General features: G+C 42.6%; 1 protein-coding gene across 1 annotated transcript in view; it reads left to right on the top strand.

Annotated features, from left to right (window-relative positions):
* The window catches only part of LOC135888929 (plasmanylethanolamine desaturase 1-like), a 73,642-nt gene that overhangs the window by 20,105 nt on the left and 27,087 nt on the right, over window positions 1-26,450 (top strand). The window contains exon 2 of the mRNA XM_065416728.1: window positions 20,409-20,528. Within this exon, the coding sequence (XP_065272800.1) occupies window positions 20,409-20,528 (120 nt within the window). The remainder of the gene's footprint in view (window positions 1-20,408; window positions 20,529-26,450) is intronic.

Genomic DNA, 26,450 nt, shown 5'->3' with positions numbered 1-26,450 from the left:
GACATCAGTTTATGACCTTTGTCCAACTGTTCTACAGTTTTCCTTCATTTGAATGGCACCTAATATCAGAAGCTTTCTCCTTAAAGAGCACCACAAGGCAAGGGTATCCTTTGCCGCCAACTTCCCTTTGCTGTCTCCACAGAACCAATTGCAATAACTGTCAGAGATTCTCTTGAGACTCAGGCCATGCCAAGCCGCTATAAAGAACATAAATTGTCCTTTCCAGATGTGACCTCTTGCTTTATGTCTGGAAGTACAACCTCTATCTTAAAGGCCTACGGCACTATAAATGTCCATGTATATTTAACCAAGACTGAGGTGAAACCATTAGGTAATAATTAAGCATATTCTAATTTTTCATGTCAATAATCCTCTCCCCACCCTTTGAGGAATTTGGACACTTGGGGATACAAATCTCACCCAATTTAACCAAACTAATCTACAACTCCTTTTATATACCTTACATTGTGGTATGTTTTTTCTTTGTTTGCTTGATTCAACTTGATAAAAATGAATGATCTTCCTTGATCATAACAGTTCCTGCAAATCCTCCCACTTTGACTACCTGCAGAAATTTTATGTGGCATAGAAAGAGACAGATAATCAGCTTGTTGAGGTTGTCACAGTAGAAGGCAACTACACCTGTATTCCCCCTGCAGAGTCTCTTGAGGGCACCCACTCTAGGCTCCTGGATCCTCAGCTGTCACCTCTCTTGGGCAGAGAGTTTTTCAAGGACAAAGTTTAGTTATGCCAACATCCCAAGTTTCCCTACAGTGGTGTTTCACATCAGCTAAGTCATCCATCTCCCCCCCCCTTTTTTTTTCCCCCCTGAAGCCACATCAGACTAGGGAGGATGCTGCCTTCCATACTCTTGACATCAGGAGGGCATTGTCCTTCCATCTGGGCAGAACCAAATCATTTAGAAGGTCTCCCAGGCTGTTCATCTCATTTTCTGTTATATCCAAAGGGTCCACATTCTCTTCCCAGAGACACTTGAGGTGGATTTCAGGGTGTATGATTTCTTGTTATGGATCTGCTGATATACAACCTCCTCCTAGGGAGTTAGCTCATTCCACGAGGTCTCTGTCTACCTTTATGGTATTACTTAAACATGTTCCCATTGCTGAGATGTGCAAGCTGCAACTTGGACTTCGATACATACTTTTCCCCAAGCATTATGCAGTGGTTCATTCTTCTAGATCGGATGCAGTCCTTGGGAGTGCAGAGTTGGCTTCAGCACTGGACTCTGCTCCAAAGCTCCCTACTCCAAGGATACTACTTGGAAGTCCCCTGATGAGAAGCACCCATAGGGACACTACTCGAAGAAGGAGAGGTTACTCACCTTGTGCAGTAACTGGAGATCAAGATGTGTGTCTTTATGGGTTCTCCACTACCTTCCCTCCTTCCCCTTTGCTTCAGAGTTTCCTGTATGGTGGAGAAGGAACTGGGGCAAGTTTGCCCGTGTAGCCCTATCTATTTTTGATGCAAGGCATGAGGATGAGTTGGACACATGCGTAGGTCGAATGGGCACTGCTATCGAAACTCTCCAATCAGAGACGCCTGGGGTGCATGTGCACTTGAAGTGGATCACTCACAGGGACATGCATCTCAAAGAACTCCAGTTACTTCACAAGGTGAGTGACTTCTCCATCTTGTGTAGTGAGTTCTATATATTATCTCCTCGCTTCCAGAGCAACAAGATGAGAAAATCCTCAAATACCATGAAAACTCTTAACATCATGCCTCCATCATTCACTATTCAACTAGTCTCCTTTTTGTTAAAAAATGACCTACAAGGTGGAAACAAATGGGTTTGTGACCATTATTGCTGCTTTATAACGTAGAAGGTGCTTAAAAGGTTTGTTTTCTGCTTGCTTTTTACATTAGAAATTTGAGTCATGTTGTGTTTGGAAAACTGTATGATGACTAGAGAACTAGTGAAATGGTGACAATACAAGAGCCAAGAGAAGGAATGCAGAGTAAATGAGAGGGGAAAGGAATTTTAAATTGCTGTGCTAAAGTTTGTGTGTGTGTGTGTGTGTGGTTAATACTTGTTCTTCAGCTGACATTTGGGAGAAAGGGATATTTTCCTCACCCTTTCATTTAAGTGTTAAAAGTTAAAAATATATGACCTATAAGTCATTCAGCAAGATCCTGGAAGAACAGACTTGAGGTATCTCATGTTGCTCAAGTATAAAACAAGCAGGGAAAACCTCAAACCCATCAGGCCTTCTTTGATATATAAGCGAAGAAAAAAAAAATCTCTGCAAGTCTTTCAAATGGCATCTTGTATATTTATTTGGTCTTCCTTTAGTTTACATATTCCTAGGCTAATCTTACAGCCCCTGCAGGAGAAACTCACAGACTCTGTTTCTGTGGATTATGTCCTGCATAACAGTATAAAAATAACTGCCTTCCAGACCCCAGCTGATGTAGTAAGGGTGCAAGTGAGGTGCGCATACTTATGTCAGAGGTGTAGTTAAGGTCCTTGAGCAGAGTTATGGCAGTGTGGTTAAGGCATGGCAATGACCCATCTGGCACTCCCTTTTTTGATAGCTTTCCTTTGAATCATGTAATTCTGGTTTTGTTTTAATTTGTGCTAGTCTTAAAAGAAAAGTCCTAGAGGGGGAAAGGAGATGGGCAGAGGATCGTGGTGGCGGCGGCAGCAGCAGCAGGAGGGTGTATTCAGAAAGGTCTGGATGCACATGATTAGAGCCCTGTGTAGATACAAAATGTGTATCCGCATCCAATCTGTGATCTGCAAAAATGGTTCATGGATATCCACATCTGCGGATATTTGTGGATTTGCAGGGCTCTGCACATGATCATAACCTGTTTTCTTCAGGGTGAACTCTGGCTATTCTTTCCTCCTCCGATTGGCTGATTGCTTTGACCTTCTCCCTCGCAATCTCTCTACCTCAGGAAGAATTTTAACCCTGAAAAGGGAGAAGTGTCAGAGACTCAATGAAATCCATAACTATGGCTATTGATTTTATGTGGAAGGTGCTTGGATACTAGTGGTGGATGGCACTATAAAACTCTAGGTCAGGGGTCGGCAACCTTTCAGAAGTGGTGTGCCAAGTGTTCATTTATTCACTCTAATTTAAGGTTTCACGTGCCAGTAATACATTTTAACATTTTTAGTAGGTCTCTTTCTATAAGTCTATAATATATAACTAAACTATTGTTGTATGTAAAGTAAATAAGGTTTTTAAAATGTTTAAGAAGCTTCATTTAAAATTAAATTAAAATGCAGAGCCTCCCAGACTGGTGGCCAGGACCCGGGCAGTGTGAGTGCCACTGAAAATCAGAGGTGGCACGCGTGCCATAGGTTGCCTACCCCTGCCCTAGGTAGATTCAATCCCTCCACTGCCAGACACCATGCTTCTTCCATTTCTCCTGTCTTTTTCTCTCCCTTTCCTTCCTTTTCAATGTCCCCTGTCTCTTCCTGCCTCACCCGGTTTCCTATTAATTCACCTGCTGCACCTCTCCCTGCTATATGTATATATACAGTGATGAACATGGGACTAGTGGGCGCTATTTGCCGGACTGTGCCCTAAATGAGACAGATCCAATACATGAGGAAATAGTTAAAATGCAAGAAGGCATGGAGATAATGTTGGTGAACTGCTCAGCATAGGGAAACCTCCACAAAAATGGGATTAAGAAGGACTTTGAACCATTTTTGAGAACTAATTTTGATCTAGTTTGGACAGCACCTTTGGCTCACCCTCCCAAAGCACAATCCTATTGTACTTTCATAGAATCATAGAATATTAGGGTTGGAAGAGACCTCAGGAGGTCATCTAGTCCAATACCCTGCTCAAAGCAGGACCAACACCAACTAAAGCATCCCAGCCAGGGCTTTGTCAAGCCAGGCCTTAAAAACCTTTAAAGATGGAGATTCCACCACTTTCTTCTAATCCTCCACACCACTCTTCAAGGGCCTCCTTCCTGAGGGTTAGGAAGACCTTTACCAACTTTTCCAATTAAAAAAATATACTATGACTAAGTATAGTGTACATATGCCCTTTAAATTTTTAATTGTCTGGCTGTAAATCTAAATTTAATAGTGAATGAAGCATTGTAGAAGGTTGTGCTGGCTGTATAAATTAAAATTGAAATTTCTTAAAAAGAACAGAGAATGCACTGATTGACATCGTTTTTGTACTTGATCCAAGTTTACATCTGTTAGTAAATTGAAATGATGAGTTAAATGGTATTTAAATGGCAGAGTGTGAGGGCATATCCTTTACATAATTACTTTAAATGCTTTTTATAGCTTCAGGATTTGTGAGTAGCTTTATCACATTGCTACCTGACAGTCTGTGTGCTGTAATCCTGCCTTCATGATGGCTTTCACCTTGTTGAAGACGACATTCATTAGATCTCCCTTTTAACCGATAATGATAATTTTATCAAAGAAGAGTGCGTAGTAACACTAAAATAACTTGAACAATGTGAGAAAATGTAACCGCATCTACAAGCAATGTTTACTTTCTTGAAGCATCCTAGGATTGCCCCTAATACTTGATCTCGAAGTATTCATGGATGAGGACAACAAGGAGTCTGGTGGCACCTTAAAGACTTTTTGTAGATACAGACTAACACGGCTACCCCCTGATACTTGACATCATGGATGAGGGTAATTTTAATAAAGTTGTGGTATAATTTATAGGCCACTGTTAAAATGAGCCTTCCATTGCTACCCATGTAACAGGGGGATTGTTGATGTTGTTGAATTACTTGTGCACAGGGAAGGCCTATTTACACTGCTAGTAAATAGAAAGAAATACTCTTGGAGCAGAATGACTCTGTGCTCAGTCTCTTTACCTTACATGTCCCATAAGACCAGACATTCACCCTGCTGCTTTCAGTCCACAAGTAGGTCCTGCACACATCCTAGAGGCACATGTGTTCCATAAACACCATTTACACCCCAGGAAAGAAAGTTACTGAATTTTCCAGAACCTGGATGTTTTAGCTGCACTGAATGCAAGTATATTTTAACAACTCTCTGAAAGGTTCCTTCTGATATGGGGTGTTTCATATCAGATGCCCTTGATACATATAAACTTGCTGTTCTTTCACATTTGAGAGTGATTATTATTTCAAAATTGTGAATCACGAAATAGTGAATTTATGGGAAAAGTTGGGCATGTTGCAAAGTGTGGTTCCACTACTACTGTGTTTTTGTCCTTGTCCCACATTGATGCCTTAGCAGATTAAAATGTATGTATATAAGGGATTTGCAGTAGCTTGTTGTACAGAAGAAAAATGCACTGACTAATAACCCTCTAAATCAGAAACGATGTAGCCTCAGTCAGCAATTTAAATATTTTCCATTAGGGTGAGCTGGTTCCAGTGACTTTTGCTCCACTTTTCTTCCCTCTGAGTAGCCCTGCTGCTAGGTTTGGAAAGTCCTATACTGTAAAGTTGGAACCCTGGAAAAATAAAGACAAAAACCGCAAGAAGAAGTTCAAAAGAAATAAAGACTAAGAATGAAGTTTTCAAGCTATGTTCCAAGGCAAGGACTTTTCATCTTTAAACCTTTGAATTGTGAATCAAGGCAGTAAAACTTACTACTAGGTTAAAGTTTAAATGGCATAGAAAAGGTAGAAAAAAAGATTAAACATATTCTGTCTGGACAGTGGAACAAAGACTTTGAATCCTTGTCTATGCACCTGTCTATAGAGTATCTAAGTTCCAGGAGTCCCACAGAGGACATGCGATGAGCACTCTTATTGTTCGTATTAAGAACTGAAGTAATTGAAAGGAAAAGTAAGGTAAGGAAAATCAGAAATCAGATGTGACTGCCTGTATGGTTAAAAAATAATTTAAAGGGAAAGTGACTATCAAGCAGTTCATATTATGGAAATATGACCATTGAAGATAAAATAAAAAAAGTCTATTATTCTTTGAAAGAGTTTTTTCTCTCCAAGACTTAAATATCATTTGAAAGCCAGCAATGTTCACTGAGTTCCTTACTGGTCAGTTGTAAGAGAATCTTTCAAATATATATTTTTATTTAGTTTTTGAATTGATAACGTCAAAGTTGGATGCTGAAGCATGGGAGGAGGGGTTTTTTTTGTGTTTTTTTTTTTATAGTAAATTTAAAAGTCTTTGGAATTGAGTAAACATGTTACAATTTTATGTTCTACTGCATTAAACTTCCTTCAGCTGCCTTTTTAAAACAGCTTTCTAATTCCAAATTTACCTTTATGGAACAGCTCCGTATGAGAAAAGAGTAATAAATGTAATTTTTCACAATCTGAGTTAATAAATTGTGGCATTCACTCAGGTCTGAGTTCTTCTGGAGTTGTCTATTTCAGAAAAATCTCTTGTCTGCCAATTCAGCTGTCTGCTACATGGGAAACAGTTATTAGAACATGCATTTTAAAGAAACGCATGGACATAGAGCGATTTTTCTTAAACAAACGAGGGCTTTGAATCATGACGAATGCAAAGCTCCTAAATTCTGGAGCACATCTGTTTAATGGAGAAAAAGATAGTATACAAAGAGAGAGGCAAATACTTTTAAAAGTACATTATGCGTAAAGTTGACATCAGATACTGGTGTGTAACCGTAGTTTGCAAAATTAGCTACTCTGACAATAGTTACTATAGATTTACAAGATGTTTGGAGATGTGCCCCCATGTATCTAAGATCCATATTGAACACTACATGTTGAATAAAAACTTATACAGGGTAATGATGCATGCTTGGTGTTTGGATCTTATAATGTATTCTGTTATGTGGTGGATTTTATTTTTCCGAGGCGTAAATAAGGCCCAGTCTACATTAGGGAAATTTGCACTGCTGTAGCTATTTTGATGCAGTTACGCTAATGTAATTCCCCAGCATAGACATGTTTCGCTAGTATAAAGCTGGGCTTACTTCAGTGTGAATTACACCTCTACCCCGAAATAACGCTGTCCTTGGGAGCCAAAAAAATCTTACCGCGTTATAGGTGAAACCGCATTATATAGAACTTGCTTTGATCAGCCCCGCGCCCCCGGAGCACTGCTTTACCGCGTTATATCCGAATTCATGTTATATCGGGTTGCATTATATCGGAGTAGAGGTGTACTTGTCTAGTTTATTTTAGGGATGTGAATCCGTGTAACTACATCAATAGTTGCTTCAGTGCAAATTTCTCTAATTTAGACAGCTTCAGATTTAATGTGGACATTTAAAATATTATAGTATTTTAATTGATTACCAATGAAACATTTAATCAACTATTAACACTTTGGTTAACCATTCTGGGGATATAGACATGTATTGTGGATGTGTATAGTTATCTATAAATTAACCAAATATCCTTTTTCAAATGTATTTAAACTTTTTATTTAACTGACATGCAGAGGTTCAATTGAGTCTTGTCAGAAAAATATATGATGATGTTTAAAATCTGGTTGCTTTTCTTTGGGGGAAGAAAGTGAATTAGTAATTTGAAAGTCCATCTTAAAAATTACCGTGACTAGCTTTTTATAAGCAATTGTGCCTTCCAGTCTACCTGACCTAAGTCACACTGCAGACTTTCTTCATTCATTTAAGAGTCTTCAAACATATTAACTCAAATTAAAAAATACTGTTGTACAGGAGCGGACTCACCCCTGCGGCACCTCCTGCTGGTGATTTCTGGGAATTAGCTCTTCCGGCATCCTGGAGCGCCCCTTGCAGGCCGGTGATCCGCCTGTCCTCTGGCCCCCGTGTCCCTCCCGGACCCCGGTGCTCTTGTATCTGGGGTGCTGCCCCCCTGGCAGTACACCCCTCAGTACTAGGGTCTCCCCTCCCCAGGGAACCCCCACCCACTATCCCTACCTCACCTCAGAATAAGGCCACTGCCAGTCACCAACTAGCCCCCGCTCCCTGGGGCAGACTGCAGTATAGGCCACTCATCACAGGCAAGGTTGGGTTTGGACCTGCTGCCCTCTGCAACCCCCAGTACCCCTTGGCCTCCTACTTGGCCGCAGCCTGGGGCTTTCCAGGCTGGAGCTCCCCAGCTCCTCAGCCTTTCCCCAGCCCTGCTCCACCCAGGTACTCTGTCTTAGCTCCCTGCAGCTAGGCCCTTCTCTCTCTGAGTGCAGAGAGAGACTATTTGGCCTCTGGCTCCCAGCCTTTTTATACAGGCCAGCTGTGGCCTGATTGGGGCGTGGCCCTGCTGTGGCTGCTTCCCCAATCAGCCTAGCTTTTAGAGCTGCAGCCCTCTGCCAGGGCTGTTTTAAGCCCTTCCCGGCAGGAGCGGGGTAGCCAACCCGCTACAACTGTATACAAATGAGAGGTGCTGGAAATAATTTTCCTAATAATTTTATTAAGATTTTCCATGACTCAGTTTCCAGACAGGTATTCCTTTATTAGTCCAAAACCAAGTGTTGATTACATCCAAAATACCAATATAAGTATATACTTACAGTCTTATATTCTATATCCTAGCCACAATACTGGTATAAGTATTGGCCAAAATAGTTGCAACAGGATCTGGTCTGGGAGATACCTTCCCATCATGGTGTGATTCCGGCGGGGTAAGGAAAAGCTCTGACAAAGAAACCCCTAGAAAACCTTGCTTTTTTTACATTATAACAAACAAGTACCATCATTGCTAGTTATCAGGCCTTAGCTAAGACCAGATGAAACAGTGAAATCTGCTCTCTTTGTGATTTTCTTCTTCAGGTCTAACTTTGCCATATTTCTGCCTAACCCTGGACTAAGCAATTCTTTATAATAAACTAAACGAGCCAATTATTTACTGCACTTGGGGGTACCCAATTAACCATTTTTTAAAATTTCTATTTCCTACACCAGGGGTCGGCAATGTTCGGCACGCAGCTCGCCAGGGTAAGCACCCTAGCGGGCCGGGCCAGTTTATTTACCTGCTGACGCGGCAGGTTCGGCCGATCGCGGCCCCCACTGGCCGCTGTTCGCCATCCCGGGCCAATGGGGGCGGCGGGAAGCCTCGGCCAGCACATCCCTCGGCCCGTGCCGCTTCCCGCCGCCCCCATTGGCCCGGGACGGCGAACCGCGGCCAGTGGGGGCCGCGATCGGCCGAACCTGCCGCGTCAGCAGGTAAATAAACTGGCCCGGCCCGCTAGGGTGCTTACCCTGGTGAGCCGCGTGCCGAACGTTGCCGACCCCTGACCTACACCCAAACCTTAAATAAGATTATACTGATATTCCCAGCGTCACTACAATTTTAACACAAACAATCCTCCTTTCTCATGAGTTCATTCTTTTTTGGTCACTTTTGAGCCAATTATCCATGCAAAACATCCGATCTCAATTTAAAACCATAGTTCACCCATGCCTAACATGGGACTATATTCCTATAAGGGGATTTTGTTTCAAAAGTCCAGTATTTCCAAGTTTGAACTCAAATGAATTTAGTTCCACTTGAAGCTGAAGTGCCTGACACGATGGGTCGATTCTAATTATGTACATTACATGTGGAACTGGATTAACACATACTCATAGAAATTGAAGATGAAAAGTCAACTCTGCTAGTGCAAATTTCTTCCCTTCTTTATATTCTGCAGCTTTCCATCTTCTGATCAAATTTTGTCAGGTTTTACAAGCTAGGCATCCAAGATGACCCTGCTTATCTGGATAAGAATGCTCTAGGGAGCATTTAAGGTGATGCTTAAGATGGAGCTGAATGGAACATCTTCCTCCAGGCAGTGCCCTACAATGATGCTATTGGGTGCTGTGTTGCTGGAGGTGCTGACTGTCAGATGAGAGATAAAACTTAAATTTTAACCATGTGTGATAATTATAGATTTCAAGCTGTTTCTGGCAAAAAAAGGGTGTTACCTATCCCATGTGTCTTGGCCAATATCCAGTTTGGGAAATTACATTCTTCTTATCAAAATTCCCAATAAAATTCGTTTGGGTAGAATATTCTTCACATCTGGTCCTAACCTGTTATGTGTTACTGAACGCTGTTAGCTGCTGTGTTTCACTTCATAGGTACCTGCATTTCACAGTTGGGTTAAATTATTCTTGCTACTCAGTCATTTTTTACAACAGCGGTTCTCAAACTATGGGTCGGGGCCCCAAAGTGGGTCACGGCCCCATTTTAGTGGGGTTGCCAGGGCTGGCTTAGACTTGCAGGGGCCCAGGACCAAAGCCCAAGGGCTTTAGCTCTGGGCATCGGGACTCAGGTTACAGGCCCCCTGTAGGGTTGTCAACTTTCTAATCACACAAAATCAAACACCCCTGCCCCTCCCCTTCTCTGAGCTCCCGCTCACTCCATCCCCACTTGCCTCTGTCACTCACTCTTCCCCACTCTCACTCACTTTCACCGAGCTGGGGCAGGGGGTTGTGGAGGGGGTATGGGCTTTGGGCTGGGGCTGCAGGCTCTGGGGATGAAGGGTTTGGGGTGCAGGAGGGGACTCCAGGCTGGGGCAGGGGGTTGGGTGTGGGGGTGAGGGCTCCAGATGGGGGTGGGGCTGGGGACGAGGGGTTTGGGGCGCAGGAGGAGGCTCCGGGCTGGGCCAGGGGGTTCGGGTGCGGGGTCCAAGCAGCGCTTACCGAGCTCCGAGGAAGTGGCCGCCAGGTCCCGGCAGCCTCTAGGTGCATGGGCGGGCAGGTGGCTCTGTGCGGTGTTTTCCCACCTGCAGGTGCCGCCCCCTGCAGCTCATATTGGTCGCAGTTCCCAGCCAATGGGAGCTGCAGAGCTGGTAGTTGGGATGAGGGCAGTGCGCAGAGTCTCCCAGTCTCTGGCTGCCCCAGTGCCTAGGGGGCCGCAGGGTCCTGGGGGCTGCTTCTGGGAGCAATGCAGAGCCTGCCTTGGCCCGGGGCCCCCGCTGCACTGCCGACCGGACTTTTAACGGCCTGGTCAGCAGTGCCGACCAGAGCCGCCAGAGTCCCTTTTTGACTGGGCATTCCGGTCAAAAACCAGACTCCTGGCAGCCCTAGCTCCCTGCCTGGGGATGAAGCCCTTGGGCTTCGGCTTTGGCCCCTTCCCCACTGGGGGGCTTGGGCTGGCTCAGGCTTCAGTCCCCCCTCCTTGGGTCGTGTAGTAATTTTTATTGTCCAAAGGGGTTGCGGTGCAATGAAGTTTAGAAACTTTGGTTGTAAAACAGGGGTTCTCAAAGTACTTTGGGATGAAAAGTGTTATATATATTTTTTTGAATGTATTATTCATTGCATTGTCTAGTCTTAAAAGATTAAGGTGAGTAAATCAATTAACAAGAGGTTTGTTAGATATTATATTTTGTGTAGTGGTAGTCTCGTACAATTGGCATCTTAAAAGACGTGGCTGAAAATTCATGTTTTTAAACCTATTTTAGTTTATTTTCAGGTACAGTATATTCTAGACACACTATCATTAATTTACAGAATTTGTTTGTGTATTGTACATCATGTCACTTGGTCTTCATTTGTTAGCATGTGCATGTTATTTGTTGTTTGTGTCTCAGCTCACTGTGACACCCAATACATGAACGTGAAAAAGCACTCTTTCCAAACCTGTATTAACTTCAGTATATCTCCTGAGCAGAATATTTTGCCCTGCATACAGTCATGAACGTAGGATAATTAACCATTGGAACAGCTTACCTAGGGATGTAGTGGATTCTTTGTCACTTTACTTCAAGACTGGATGCTTTTTAAAAAGATATCCTAGTTCATCCAAAAGTTGCTGAACTCAATGCAGGAATTGCTAAGTGAAATTCCATGCCCTGTGTTATACAGGAGGTCAGACTAAGTGATCTTCTGGTGAAGATGCTTTAAGCCAACTGGAGGGAGTTCTCCTGTCTGCTTAATAACTCCTGCCTCTGTGAGAGGTGGTATGTGAAAGTCAAGGAGCTCAGACAAGCCTATCAAAAAACAAAGGAGGCAAACGGTTGCTCCGGGTCAGAGCCGTGGACATGCTGCTTCTACGCCGAGCTGCATGCAGTTCTAGGGGGGGCCGCCACCACTACCCCACCTCTGACCGTGGATTCCCAGGTGGGGATAATCTCATCAGCTACACCTGAGGATTCTGTGGACGGGGAAGAGGAGGAGGAGGAGGAGGACAATAACGAGCTTGCAGAGAGCACCCAGCACTCCGTTCTCCCCAACAGCCAGGATCTTTTTCTCAGCCTGACTGAAGTACCCTCCCAACCCTCCCAAGCCAGTATCCAAGACCACGACCCCATGGAAGGGACCTCAGGTGAGTTTACCTTTTAAAATATAAAACATGGTTTAAAAGCAAGCGTTTTTTAATGATTAATTTGCCCTGAGGACTTGGGATGCATTCGCAGCCAGTACAGCTACTGGAAAAGTCTGTTAACGTGTCTGGGGATGGAGCGGAAATCCTCCAGGGACATCTCCATGAAGCTCTCCTGGAGGTACTCCAAAAGCCTTGCCACAAGGTTTCTGGGCAGTGCAGCCTTATTCCGTACTCCATGGTAGGACACTTGACCACGCCATGCACGGTTTCAAAGTATAGGAAAGAAGCCAGTGAACGTGAGGACAGGAGGGACCAACGTGAGGACATGAGGGACCAACGTGAGGACAGGAGGGACCAACGTGAGGAGAGGAGAGACGCTCGAGATGAGAGGTGGCGGCAGGAAGATCAGAGGAGGCAGGATGCAACGCTGGGGCTGCTGCGTGAGCAAACAGACATGCTCCGGCGTCTGGTGGAGCTGCAGGAACGGCAGCAGGATAACAGAGTGCCGCTACAGCCCCTGTATAACCCCCCTCCCCCCTCCCCATGTTCCATAGCCTCCTCACCCAGACGTGTAAGAACGCGGGGGGGGGAGGGGGAGGCTCCGTACACCTTCCCATTCCACCCCAGTGGACAGCCCAAGCAAAAGGCTGTCATTTTTTTAACCTTTTTTTAGTGGCCTTTTCCTTCCCTCCTCCCAAACCCCACCCAGGTTCCCTCCCTCTTTTTATAATCTATGAATAAAGAATAAATGATTTTTAAACGATAGTGACTTTATTTGGTTTGAAAGCAAGCTGGGGGAAGGGGGAGGGTGGGTTCCTTACAGACAATGAGTCAATAAAGGGGGCGGGTTTTCATGAAGGAGAAACAAACAGAAATTTCACACTGTAGCTTGGCCAGTCATGAAACTGGTTTTCAAAGCTTCTCTGATGCACAGTGCTTCCTGGTGTGCTCTTCTAATCGCCCTGGTGTCTGGCTGCGCGTAATCAGCAGCCAGGCGATTTGCCTCAGCCTCCCACCCTGCCATAAAGGTCTCCCCCTTACTTTCACAGAGATTGTGGAGCACACAGCAAGCAGAAATAACAATGGGGAGATTGGTTTGGCTGAGGTCTGAGCGAGTCAGTAGCGATCGCCAGCGACCTTTTAAACGGCCAAATGCACATTCTACCACCATTCTGCACTTGCTCAGCCTGTAGTTGAACAGCTCCTGACTCCTGTCCAGGGTGCCTGTGTATGGCTTCATGAGCCATGGCATTAAGGGGTAGGCTGGGTCCCCAAGAATAACTATTGGCATTTCAACATCCCCAACGGTTATTTTCTGGTCCGGGAAGTAAGTCCCTTGCTGCAGCCCTTTAAACAGAGTAGTGTTCCTGAAGACGCGAGCGTCATGAACCCTTCCCGGCTAGCCCACGTTGATGTTGGTGAAACATCCCTTGTGATCCACAAGTGCTTGCAGCACCATTGAAAAGTACCCCTTGCGGTTTATGTACTGGGTACCCTGGTGCTCCGGTGCCAAGATAGGGATATGGGTTCCATCTATCGCCCCACCACAGTTAGGGAATCCCATTGCAGCAAAGCCATCCACTATGACCTGCACATTTCCCAGAGTCACTACCTTTCGTAGCAGCACCTCAGTGATTGCTTTGGCTACTTGCATCACAGCAGCCCCCACAGTAGATTTGCCCACTCCAAATTGATTCCCGACTGACCGGTAGCTGTCTGGCGTTGCAAGCTTCCACAGCGCTATCGCCACTCGCTTCTCAACTGTGAGGGCTGCTCTCATCCTGGTATTCTGGCGTTTCAGGGCAGGGGACAGCAAGTCACAAAGTTCCATGAAAGTGCCCTTACGCATGCGAAAGTTCCGCAGCCACTGGGAATCATCCCACACCTGCAACACTATGCGGTCCCACCAGTCTGTGCTTGTTTCCCTTGCCCAGAATCGGCGTTCCATGGATAGAACTTGCCCCATTAACAACAAGATCTCCAAAGCACCGGGGCCCGAGGTTTGAGAGAATTCTGTGTCCGTGTCCGTGTCCATGTCCTCATCACGCTTGTCGCTGCGCTGCCGCCTCCGCCGCCTCCTCGCCTCGTTTTTCTGGTCCTGGCTCAGCATAAACTCCACGAGAACGCGCGAGGTGTTTACAATGTTCATGACTGCTGTCTGGAGCTGAGCGGGCTCCATGCTTGCCGTGGTATGGAGTCTGCAGTGTTCACCCAGGAAAAAAGGCGCGAAATGGTTGTCTGCCGTCCGTTGCTTTCATGCAGGGAGGGAGGGAGGGAGGGGTGAGGCTGTACCCAGAACCACCTGCGACAATGTTTTTTGTCCCATCAGGCACTGGGATCTCAACCCAGAATTCCAATGGGCAGGGGAGACTGCGGGAACTATGGGATAGCTATGGGATAGCTACCCACAGTGCAACGCTCCAGAAATCGACGCTAGCCCCGGTACATGGACACACACCGCCGAATTAATGTGCTTAGTGTGGCCGCATACATTCGACTTTATACAATCTGTTTCCCAAATTCGAATTATATAAATTCGGATTAATCCCGTAGTGTAGACATACCCTTAGAGAGAGAGAACGCTTCTCTGTCCTGTAGATTGAGGTTCAGAGACAGCCTTTGGTGCCTTGGGCCTTCACCCAGGCTTTCTGCTTTCAGTGATCTTTTTGCTTCCTCCTATAAAGTCATTCGTACCCTCTTCCCTCACACAGTAGAGGAGGAGACTGGATCTTAAGCAGCTTTTGCACTTTCATAGTTTAGGAAGTCTCTTGCAGTCTCTAGCATTTAGTTTGGCTCCATAAAGGACATTGGGACTTGCTGGTTTTGACCAGTCATTTTAGTAAGGCTTGCATCCATATGACGTCACATGCTACCTTCTGATCTCAGTCCAGTTGTGACACAGGCCCATTGTTTAGGAGCACATCAGTCTGCGATCGCTATACATATCTGCTCTTTGTTCACATACAGAATGCTTTAGGTACGGCACAGTCAATGTAGTTGTGTGACCATAATGACCACAGCATCTACCAGTGGTGAACGCTTACAGAGATGGCCCTGTAGACACAGTTCTACTCAAAGAAAACAGTCCTGTGCTAGAGCACCGAGGACTAGAACCAGCAACAGCATGTAAGGTTTTTAATTCACATGGGATGAAACTTTTAGAAGTTAGCCTGTTATATATATATATATATATATATATACACACACACACACTCAGTTAATCTCATATCTATGTACAATCCATAGTAGAGGTTAGTACACTGCAAAATAAGTGATTACAAAAGCATACCTGCACAGATTTATTTAGGTTAAAATGCACCACGGGAATAGTTAGAAATTATGGCTCATTTGAAAGGAAAGCAAATGGTATCTTAAAGGGGGAAAAAATAATTGCCATCACTTAGACATATGTGAATTAGAAGGCTGCAGTTTGCAAAATTTGATCATATTTAAAAAAATACATATGACTGTTTTTTTTTAGCATCTGGCTGAGTGACCGTACACAAATATTTGAGGTTTAGCCTTTTGTGATACAAGTGTAGAATATTGTGCTCTTTCCTATTATTTTGCTTCAATTGGAATTGATGCTACTATAGAAGCACTGTCGTTCTTTTTTACATTCCGTGCCTGGACAGTTCTAAAGGCGCCTGCAGGCTATCTATTGTAGTTAGCCTCTCACAACACTTGGGGCCCAGTTTTGAATGGCTTGTGCATTAAAGAGACATTTTTCTTATTTCCTACGTGTTTGCAATGTTGCTCCATGAAGATGTTTATACATTTTATTTTAACATAGCTTAATACTATTTAAAAAAAAATAAAACATATTGAACTTAATAGGTGAGACCTGTTTTTGTATTTAGTGTGTCTGCTCAGATTGTATAGCGTGAGTCTGCATGGGTGTAGGTAATGAAATAAATTATATAATGTTTTGTGTCGTGCCTATCTTCTGTTTTCTGGAATTGACTAAGGCTTGCAACTTCAAAGGTAAGGTTAGGCTTCCCTTTTGTGTTCAGATAGTGTGACTAAACTATTATGGCTGACATTTCTGTGGAAGACTTGTGAGGCTTGTCCTTTGTTTTAATCTTTAAGTATCTTAGGAGTCATCCATAAAGGATATAGGCAGCAGGGGAGTTGAGGTCTTATGGACAGTTGGTGGAGGGGGCAGAGTAAAAATTCTGGAAAAATCTGCAGAGATCCTTTCAGGATTTCCACTTTGTTCCCTTTGGCTGTAACAAATCTTTGAAAATGGTGCTGTGGAAGTGGGTAAATGAAAGAGAGCTACATGGGGCTAAGGAATGGTGATGTTCTTTTGGGAGTTAAAGGCATTTATACAGCTTGAGAAAGAGAGTGGCGAGCTCAGTATTTGATAAAATCTACTGGAGCCCTCTAATTTGTTGGTAATAAAAAAGGAAAAAAATGGGGAAAAATTAGGTTATTCCCTTGTTTAATTTGCTAGACTGGCACTAATTCTTCAGTTCACTTACTGTATTAGTTAATTTTAATATCTACTCTGCATTCTTGATTTCAACAGGGGAGAAGGTGGATGCAGAGGGTAAAAGGGTACAGGATTGGAGGGGTGAGAGAAAGGAGTTTGGTAGCAAATTGCGCAGTCCCCTGTTCACAGCTATACTGGAATCCTATGTAATTCTGCTATTTCATGGGCTTTCAATTGTGGGTTTGTCACCCCGTTTTATTGTAGCGTCAACAAAATCATTTTTATTGGAAACTTTATGAAAATCGGTGGAGACCCTAAAATGAGAGAAACGTGCTTAGACAAAATAAAATGGAAAATATCTCTTGACAGGTTCTAATTTTAAAGTTACTGGATGTTTCAAGATGACTTAAATGTACAGAATGGTGGAAGATAGTTTCTTCATTGGTATAAATTCTATTTGCTAACAAACAACTCCATATTTTTGGTATCTGCTTATTCTAGCAACGTTTCTTGAATTTCTGTTACATCCATAAATGGTCATATGAGTAGCTTGTGTCCGATCAGGATATCAGTGGGAAGTTTTGAGGGCAGACAGTCTGCAGAATCTGGCCTTTCAAACAGAAGTTTTTCTATATTTGCAAGTAGGAAACACAAAAATGTTTTCAGTAATTTTATGTACTCTTTTCCCAAATGAAACAGTGAGCCGAAACCAAAACAAACCTGAACACATTTCCTTGTAAGTATTTATTTTAATGTAGTAGAATAGAGGCATCTTAATCATAAGTGCTCCTATATTTGTTCATCAATATATTGACAGGCATACAGGTAATCTGTTAAAACAAACATCATGAATACGGTGAGGAGGGAAGGCCTTGCTGACTGCGAGGGGTGAAAGTGCTTCAATATGGCAAAATCATATTTTAATCACTCTGAGGAGTAGCAAACAGGTTGTGTTATGGCAGGTCTCTTATTTAATGCTGGTGAGGTGTTTTTGTGATGTGATTGCCATAAAATATATTTGTTTGTGCACAAGAAATGGTATACATTCCATATAGTATGTTTGTTGTCTTTTTGCACTGAAAGAAGATGGGTTTATTTTAAAACTCTAAATCTCTTACCAGTCGAAAATCTGCACAAACGGCATTTGTACCAGTGACTTGAATGACAAGAGTTCTTTGTGAGGGAGCAAATATGCAGCAGTCTCCCTACTGTACAGTTAAACTTTCGGAGCATAAATCATTTTAGTAGATTGGGCCAGTAGAGAATTGCTTATAGTACACTCTGTGAGATTTAATATTATGCTATATGCGATGTCGGAACTTAATTCCAAACCCAAAAACTATTGTCATGTGCATTTGAAGGTTGATTCTACTACGCTGTGTTTAGCCCGACATTAATGGTGCCAGCTTTCTATGCTAAAGTGCTTGTGGGTTCTTATGCAATTAAAAGCTTCTAAATTTCTTAATAGGTATCTGCAACATTGACATTTTAACTTGGCGTACAACAACCTTAAAAGGCTCGATCATGCACCATTGAAGTCAATGGGAGCAGAATCAAGTTCTCAATTTCTATGAAGCCTTCTTTAAATAGCCTGAATTCAGTAACTGGGGTTGTACAAAGAGTCAGCTGGTGGCACTGTAATAAGGAGAGGTGGCTATTTGGACCCTTACATTTCCAGCAAGTCAGTAGAAGAGCTTCTGAAAAGAGTTAACTAATTTCTGTGCACTTCTTCAACGTCAATACTGACATTAATTAATAATAGAGTCCTGTGGCACCTTTAAAACTAACAGATGTATTGGAGCATAAGCTTTCGTGGGTGAATACCCGCTTCGTCAGACGCATACTTCTTTCACCCCCGAAAGCTTATGCTCCAATACATCTGTTAGTCTTAAAGGTGCCACAGGACTCGCTGTTGCTTTTTACAGATCCAGACTAACATGGCTACCCCTCTGATACTTAATTAATAATAGTTTCACTTTTCCTGTACTCTCGGCCTGTGTGGTGATTTTTCCAGAAGGTACAAGAAGAGATGTTTTTGTTAGTCGAGGCCATTAGTCCTTACATAACCTGAATTATGAGGAATAGACTACCGTCTGCCCTCAGTTTGTCATCGCTCTCTGAGTCTGCCTGAGAATTAAGATTTTTGATGATTTAATCCTGGGGTCAGATCGTTGGCTGGTGTAAATCGGGCTAGCTCCATTGAGTTCAAAGATGACATGCTGATTTTACACCAGCTGTGGTTGGTTTCTAAATTCTATGCCCCTTTTAAGTAGTTTAAATCAGCTAAATCGACTGCAGGCCTTAATATGGCTAGCTCCGCTGTCTTGAATGGCTTGGGAGATGTATCTGAGGTGGAAGTTGGAAGTTTAGGGTTGGGCGCCTTGTGGATTGGTGAGCTGAATCAGCTGAGCAGTGTCTGGTCAGCAGACAGCCGTCTGGGGAGCCTGCTAATGGTGGTCGTTATGCTGCTCTAAACCTCCAGCTGAGGCAGAAAATGAGCCATAAACCCAGGAGGAGACTCTGTGACAGTTAGGAGGCCAGGTGGGAGAAGTGAATCTTGGAAGCAGGATGTCTGTGGCCCAGGGCAGAACGTGGAGTTGAAGGCAGTGGAAGAGTGTATATTTGGGTCAGCCAGGTGCTAGAACAGTGGTGGGCAACCTGTGGTCTGTCAGGGGAATCCACCAGCAGGCCGCCAGACAGTTTGTTTTCATTTGCACGGCCACCCACAGCTCCCAGTGGCCGCAGTTCACCAGTCCTGGCCAATGGGAGCTGCGGGAAGCAGTGCGGGCCGCAGGAACGTGCTGGCCGCCACTTCCCGCAGCTCTCATTGGCTGGGAATGGCGAACCGTGGCCACTGGGAGCTGCGGGTGGCCGTGCAAATGTAAGAGCCTTTACTGTGCTAGAGCCTTTACAGCTGAAGCTTGTGGCACTTGCCTCTGCTGTAGGTAATCTGAGGTGATACTAAACTGTGGCAAGACAAAATTTGGTACCATGACACTGCAAAAGACCCAATGTGTAGCCTACATTGACACTTGGGTTTGCACCTGATGCACTGTCTCACGTGCTAAATTTTATTTATTTAGGATTTAAATTATTTAAAAGGAGTAGAAAACTTAGAAAACACAATTTTAATGACTGAGTCCTAGCATTTCCTCCATGACCTCCTGAGAGAGATGATAAACTGAGGGCAGAGGCTAGTCCACTTTTATGATGAGGGGTTCTTAAGGTCTAATGAAGCAAAGTAACAAGATGTCTCTCTTCTCACAGCTTCTTGGAAAATACCTCACATATTGAAAAGATAGGAAAAGTACATTGGATCCCTGGGCAAGACTGAGGCCTTATTCTATGTCTTCTGACGGATTGCTTGAGCACTACCTTGCTCCACAGGTTAACTTCAGCTCTGCTAATCCTTTCTTTATGTAGGTGCCCAAAGGAAAGCCTAGCAGCTGACTGCTTTCAAGATGGGAGAGTTCCTTGGGATGGTCAGGTTCCATACCCAAGCGTTATTTTCCTCGTTATAAACATTAGACCTTTAGCAGAAGACTTTGCTGACTGCAATTGGTTATTTCTTTTTCTTATGATCCACTCACTTGCATACCTTTAATGCCTGTGTTCTGGGCAAGATTTACTAAGGAATCACAGTAGAAGGATGAATAGTTTTTTAGTAGGACAAATAGTGTTTGTAATATACTTGTAGTTTTTTCTTCTTTTTCTCCTTCACTTCTTTCCCATCACCTTCTTCCACGGTGTCCTTCTCCTTCCTCCTCTCCAGTCAGTTTGCACTAAATTTATTTTTTCTTATTTTTTCTCTTTTTTAGGTAAACGGTTGCAAGAATGGGTTTCTGTTATCCTTTGCATAATCTTGGTCACAGTTGACTTTCTGCTCCTGTTAATCCATTTTTCAGCAAATCATCTTTATAAAATAATAGCAGGTGTAGGTAAGTATTTCAGTCTTTTAACCCTCAACATATTTTAAAATTATCAATACACACAGTTCAAATCTTCACATTTTGCAGCAATACGGCAGATATTGTTATAAACGTATTTTTAATTTAGTTGTAAGAATTGCAAAATCAGAAATGTAGAGAAATTCAGAACTAAGGTTGGTATCGCAACTACCCATATACCCAGGCAATATAGCAGTATTGTTCTAGGCCACAGGATTTGAATAAGCTCCTATGTTTTGTATTTTTGAAATAGCAGGATATAGAATTATAGTCCGCAATCAGCAAAGCACTTATGTGCTTAACTTATGTATGTGTGTATATATAATAGGGTGACCAGATAGCGAGTGTGAAAAATCGGGACAGGGGGTGGGGAGTAATAGGTATCTATATAAGAAAAAACCCCAAATATCGGGACTGTCCCTATAAAATCAGGACATTGGTTACCCTAATATATAAAAAATGAAGAGAGAACACTGAGAAAGGATCAGTGGATTCTATTATCACATTTACTACTCGATGAATTGGTGTCCATATAGTGTCTTTTCCACCATAATTAGCATTCACTTGGTGACATTACCTCGGGCTTATAGACTTTCTGGACATTGTTTTAATGCCACGTCTAAGTTGCTCTTTGTAACATATGATTTGTGAAATTTTCATCTGTAGTACTTAAATATATTGAAATAATGAGAAAGGGAGGGAAGAAATCCTGAACTTTAGTGCCATCCTGGAAAAAATGTTTTGCTGATATTTTCGTGAAGGGGAGAAACTTGTTAGAAACTCTTGTGTAGTAGAGGAGGGCTGTACTTTTAAGGATGCCTTTGTTTTGGAACAGATCTGCAGGAGTATTTTGGGATGAATGTGTTAAGGACAGAATTACGTTATTGCACCCTCTTTTAATCACTTTTTTCCCCCTGCCAGCTCAGGTGTTGCAGATCTGTGACATGCTGGCAGTGTACTCAGTTGCATTGTGGGGAAACTGTCAGGTTAAAAGCTAGACTTGTATATTTGATCCCATGTGTGAGCTATTTTATTTTCCTCTCTTCCAGTTACATAGCTTCTTTGTGGTTTTATAAATATTTCACCAGCATTTCTAAAGTCTATTTCATCCCTCTTTTAAACATATTAAATATAAATGCAGCAACAAATTTACGGCAAGTCTGTCTGTAGCAACACAAACTCAAAACTTCCACTGAAAAATAAAAAGAATTGGTTTATCACAATTTATTTGTATCTATATTATTTGTTTTGCCATCTGTAGTATCTGCACTATCATACTCCAAATACTAAGGTACTTAGAGTGTCTAATTCCACTGGTCTAGAAGAACCAATCAACTGTGAAGTCTATTTTAATGCCTCAACTGTAAATAAGAACCTGATGTACAAACATGAGCATTCTCAGGGTGCTATACTGATTCCCTTTCAGGTGTCCAGTTAGAGCAGTAGCTATTCCTCTCTAGTGAAGCCGACTGGCTTTGCAATTGCAATGTTAGGTTGTCCAGCCAATTGAGCTGTGGAAAAACAGTTTAGGACCAGATTCAGTTGAAATCCTCATTCACCTTGTATCCCACAAAAGGCCTCTCAAGTGCTGGGTATATGAGGCAGGGATAGGAGCACTTTATGGATAATGTAGTGCTCCTGTACTGCTGGTATGAATTTAATTCACAAGGGGAACTTGTACAGAAGTTTGTTCCAGCCACACTCCATGAGTGTTATACATGGGAGAGCATAGTCTTGAGAAGTACGGATACAAGAGTATTTTCTGATGAATACCTTATGGACATATTATCGCAACCATAATACAAATATTTTAACAGCTCAGATGCATTCTCTTCACCCAATTCTCAAACAACTATAAAGACATTCTTGATTTTATTTCCAGTTTTCATTTCCTGAAATAGTCTGAAGGCACTTGTTTGCTTTCAGAGACTAAGGCCCTGATCCTGCAATCTGATCCGTGCAGCAGAACCCCAGTGACTTTGCTGGGTCTCCCTGCAGTCATAGGGGCCCAGCTCCATGGATTCAAGTGCAGGATCTGGGCCTAACCTTATTAAAAATGAATTTTTCCCATTCAATCTGTAATTGACACTGATTACTCACTCAAGCTCATGTAATCCAGTTGAGTGCAGTGGTATTTGGAATCACATTACATGTCACCAGGGCAAGTCTACACTACAGCGCTACATCAGAACAGCTGCACCAAGTCTGGTGAAGACACGCTATGCCAATGGGAGAGCGCTCTGCCATTAGCATAATTACTCCACCTCGGTGAGAAGCGGAAGCTATGTCAGTGGGAGAGCAGTGTGGACAGTTCAAGACTTGCGTTGCTCAAGTGGGGTGGGGCTTTTTCACACTCCTGAGCAACATAAGTTAGACTTAAGCGGTTGTGTAGACCTGCCCTTACTTATACTGCTCGTCAGCAGTTTTTCCAGGTTGTTTAAAAATGGCCTTCCCACCCACTTCCCTTAGAAATTGGCAATACTCCCTATGAAATAAGCTGTAAAACAACTGACTTGTTTTGAACTGATTGAAGATCTAGTAAAGGATTTGTACTGGAAAGTCCACCTAGTCTTTAGCTGTAGTGGAACAGATGTGCCATCGTCATTATACTTGACTTTATAGAACAATTGGTTTAGTGCTACTAGGAGTTTAATATGGATTCTTGCTTTAGGAAGCTCTTAAGAGGATAACCATGATTTAAAAAAAATATAAACTACAAAAGCCTCTGAGGTTGCCTGGAATTTCATTGCCTGTACAGTGATTTTATGTGGGCTTACAGGAGAGTTAATACCAATTAGAGATGTAACTCATCTTCAGTTATCGTTAAAGCAAGCACTGATCTGACTGTGGAAAGCCATGTGTGGGATGAGTGAATGTGTGAGTTTGATTATTTGGGAATGTTTGTGCATAATATGTGCAGGTTGTCTTATCTTTCTAATACTTTGCAGTCCCCCTGCCCATGAGGCTTGTGTCTTTAATTTCCTAATAGCATTACTCCTTCCAGTTTTGCCTCTCTGTCGCTTGAAGCAGTATCCTTGCTCATTGTTTTGAACAATCATATTATGCCTGTCCATCTTTTTGTTCTTTACGTTGGCTGCCTATAAAGTGGTGGATTAATTTTAAATTGGCCCCTTGGTTTCTAACGGTGTAGGCACTGGCTATACTGAAAACAGCCTTGTTGAAGTTTGCTTTTTATTGATAAGTTGTGTTCTAGAACTCCCACTCTGTTGCTTTATGGGTTGACCTTTGCTGTGTGCGTAGACTTTGAATGTGGAATTTCCTGTCCCTGGACATCTATCTCAGCTAGTCCTTCCCCATTTATATATGGCTTAATTTTTTTCCCAGAGGTATTTTTAGTATGACCACTGTTGGTCTCATGTTTGTTTGTTCCTTTTTTAAGTTAAATCTCTTTCCAATTATCTGCATGTAGAGTTATAGGAAGGCAGTGTTGTTGTAGGTGAAGCATGGGAATGCCTTAAGATATTTTAAATCAGTTGTAATTATTGTTAATAGGTGAATAGCTCGGAGGCTTATCCCAACTATCTAAATCTCTAGAGCCCGCTAAAATAAGCGAGAAACCCTTATATAAATGCTTTCTTGTACTTCTTGCTTCCACGTTGACTGTTTTGTGAAGTATTTCCAGCCCTCCTCTCAAACCCAAAAAGTGGAACTCACTAATGCAATATTTCTGGGTCAGCTCATTCACCCAGTGTGGGAGTCCATTAGGGTATAGTGAGGCCACAGACCGAAAAAGCTATGGATCCATGGATATCTAGGGTCACAATCCCCATATCACCTTGCTGGCTCATTCTAGTTGTACTTCCCCTTTGTACTGTACCTCAGCTGTTGATAACACACTGTGAACTCTTGGAGGGGTGTGGGAGCGTCACAGAGTGGTATATCCTTATGTAGTTTCTGGAGAGGAATATACCTCTCCTGTGTGTCTCTCTCTCCCCCAACCCCCTACCTCTCCAATCCTAGCCATGTCCTGTTTTTGTCCTGCGTGGCAGAGTGTCCACATGAATCTTCTTCAGAGAGGAGAGAGACTGGTATGTGGAGTAGGAGGCTTCCATTGCTATCTTCTCCTATGCAGGGCCCAACAGCAGTATCCCATCCGTATCCCACAGCAGGAGGTGAGGGGAGCATTGGAGTCTGTCTCGGGGGTCATGCTTTTAATTCTAGCCAGGCAAACTACTGTGATCTGAATGGATTTGCTTTATTAACACCTTGCAAGCATCAGTGCTTTTGAATGTTTTAGAGAGTGAAGATTTAACATCAACTTCAGCTGTGCTTTAATAAAGAATGATTTAAAAATCTGTTCTGTTTTATAAACCTTAGAATTTCACAATGGTTGTGCTTCTCACAAAGACCTGTGATGACTGAAATACATTTCCTGGAGCTCTTTGTTTGTGTTTGCATTCAGTCGTAATGAGAGATGATGGAGAGAGATTAGGTTGTTAAGAATATTGTATGTGCTGTAAGTGAATGCTGCTTTCCTTTCCTTTCGACCCAGGTAGTTTGTAGTGAAGTTTTCTTCTTGTTTTGTAATTTAATATACTACCATTGATTTGGTTTGATTTAATGCATTTGAGTGAAGAGGTTCTGAAACAAGAGATAGTGAGTTTTACTTGGTTTTGATTGTACAAGGCAAAAAAAAAAAAGACTTCTGTAATCTAGTCTGCAGACTGACAAGCTGAGTTTACAAAGAGCATGTGAGAAGCTCAGTATGCACAGAACATTTCTCTTTGGAAAACACCCATGTATGTGTTTCATTATTTTTCCTGCTAAGTGGACACTTTATAAAGTCCACACCAGAGGGCTTGGCACCTCCAAAAAGGATCCTGGCAAGGTTAGTCCTAATAAGCAAAATATGTAAATTTAAATTTAAAATATTTTCTTAATAGAAGGTGCATAAATTATTCCCAATGGGCACCTACATGACAATAAATTTCACTTGCTTGGGAATTAATGCGCCCCACTTATATTACTTTGTTCCATTTTTAAAAAAATGAATTATTCATTTAAACTGTACTCTATTCTACTTAGTTCTTTAAAAGGACACTCAACCATTTATTTTTTTAGCCCCAAATTTAACTAATGGAAATGTAAATCTTATCTAGTACATATGGAATGCCTGGCTATATGAAATATAACACCTTTACTGAATTCAATGTAATTTAAAAATACAAAAATAAAACAAATGTGCAAAAAGCGATACCACTTTGGTTGATTCTTATGATTGTTTGAAACACTATATACATTATATAATAAAACTGTGTTTGAGGGTGTTCAGGTTTAACTCCTGAAAAATTATTTGGGTCCCCAGGAAGTAACCCAGACAGCATATAGGCAATGTGGATGTTCTAGCATGTATGTGCCTATTCCTGCTAGCAGCCACCGAGATCTGTTTTGGCTGTCCCCTGCTTGTCTGCGCAGCTGCCTCTGTAGTAGCTCCATGTAATTCTGTGCAGGGGGTAGACGGTACCAGGGTTGCTAGAATTTAATAATGATCCATATAAGAATGATCTATCTAGAAGCACTATGAGGAGTGGTTGGATTGTAAATCAGGAGCTGAAGATAGGCAGAGGGGAGACACAAAATCAGCAGTTGATAGGGATGGCAGTGTCTGGTGATTGTCAATTCATCTGGACGACTGGCAGTTTCTGAAAAGAATAAGGGCCAGCATTGATGCACCCACCCTTGTGCTTAGTTAAACAGGTTCTAATGCCAAGGGTTTGTGCAAGTATAATGAGTATTCAGTTTGTATCTAATCTTTCCTTTTTTGAAGCACTTGGAGATACTTGGAATACCAAAGTTGTCACACAAGCTTAAACTCTCTTCATGAAAACAATTTAGGGTGGGATTTTCAAAAGCATTTGGCACTGGCCTAACCCAACTCCCTTTCAAATCAAT

This window comes from Emys orbicularis, chromosome 14 (genome assembly GCF_028017835.1).
Source record: "Emys orbicularis isolate rEmyOrb1 chromosome 14, rEmyOrb1.hap1, whole genome shotgun sequence".
Taxonomy (NCBI): domain Eukaryota; kingdom Metazoa; phylum Chordata; order Testudines; family Emydidae; genus Emys; species Emys orbicularis.
The sequence above is the reverse complement of the archived record's forward strand: the minus strand, read 5'-3'. Positions and strand labels throughout refer to the sequence as shown.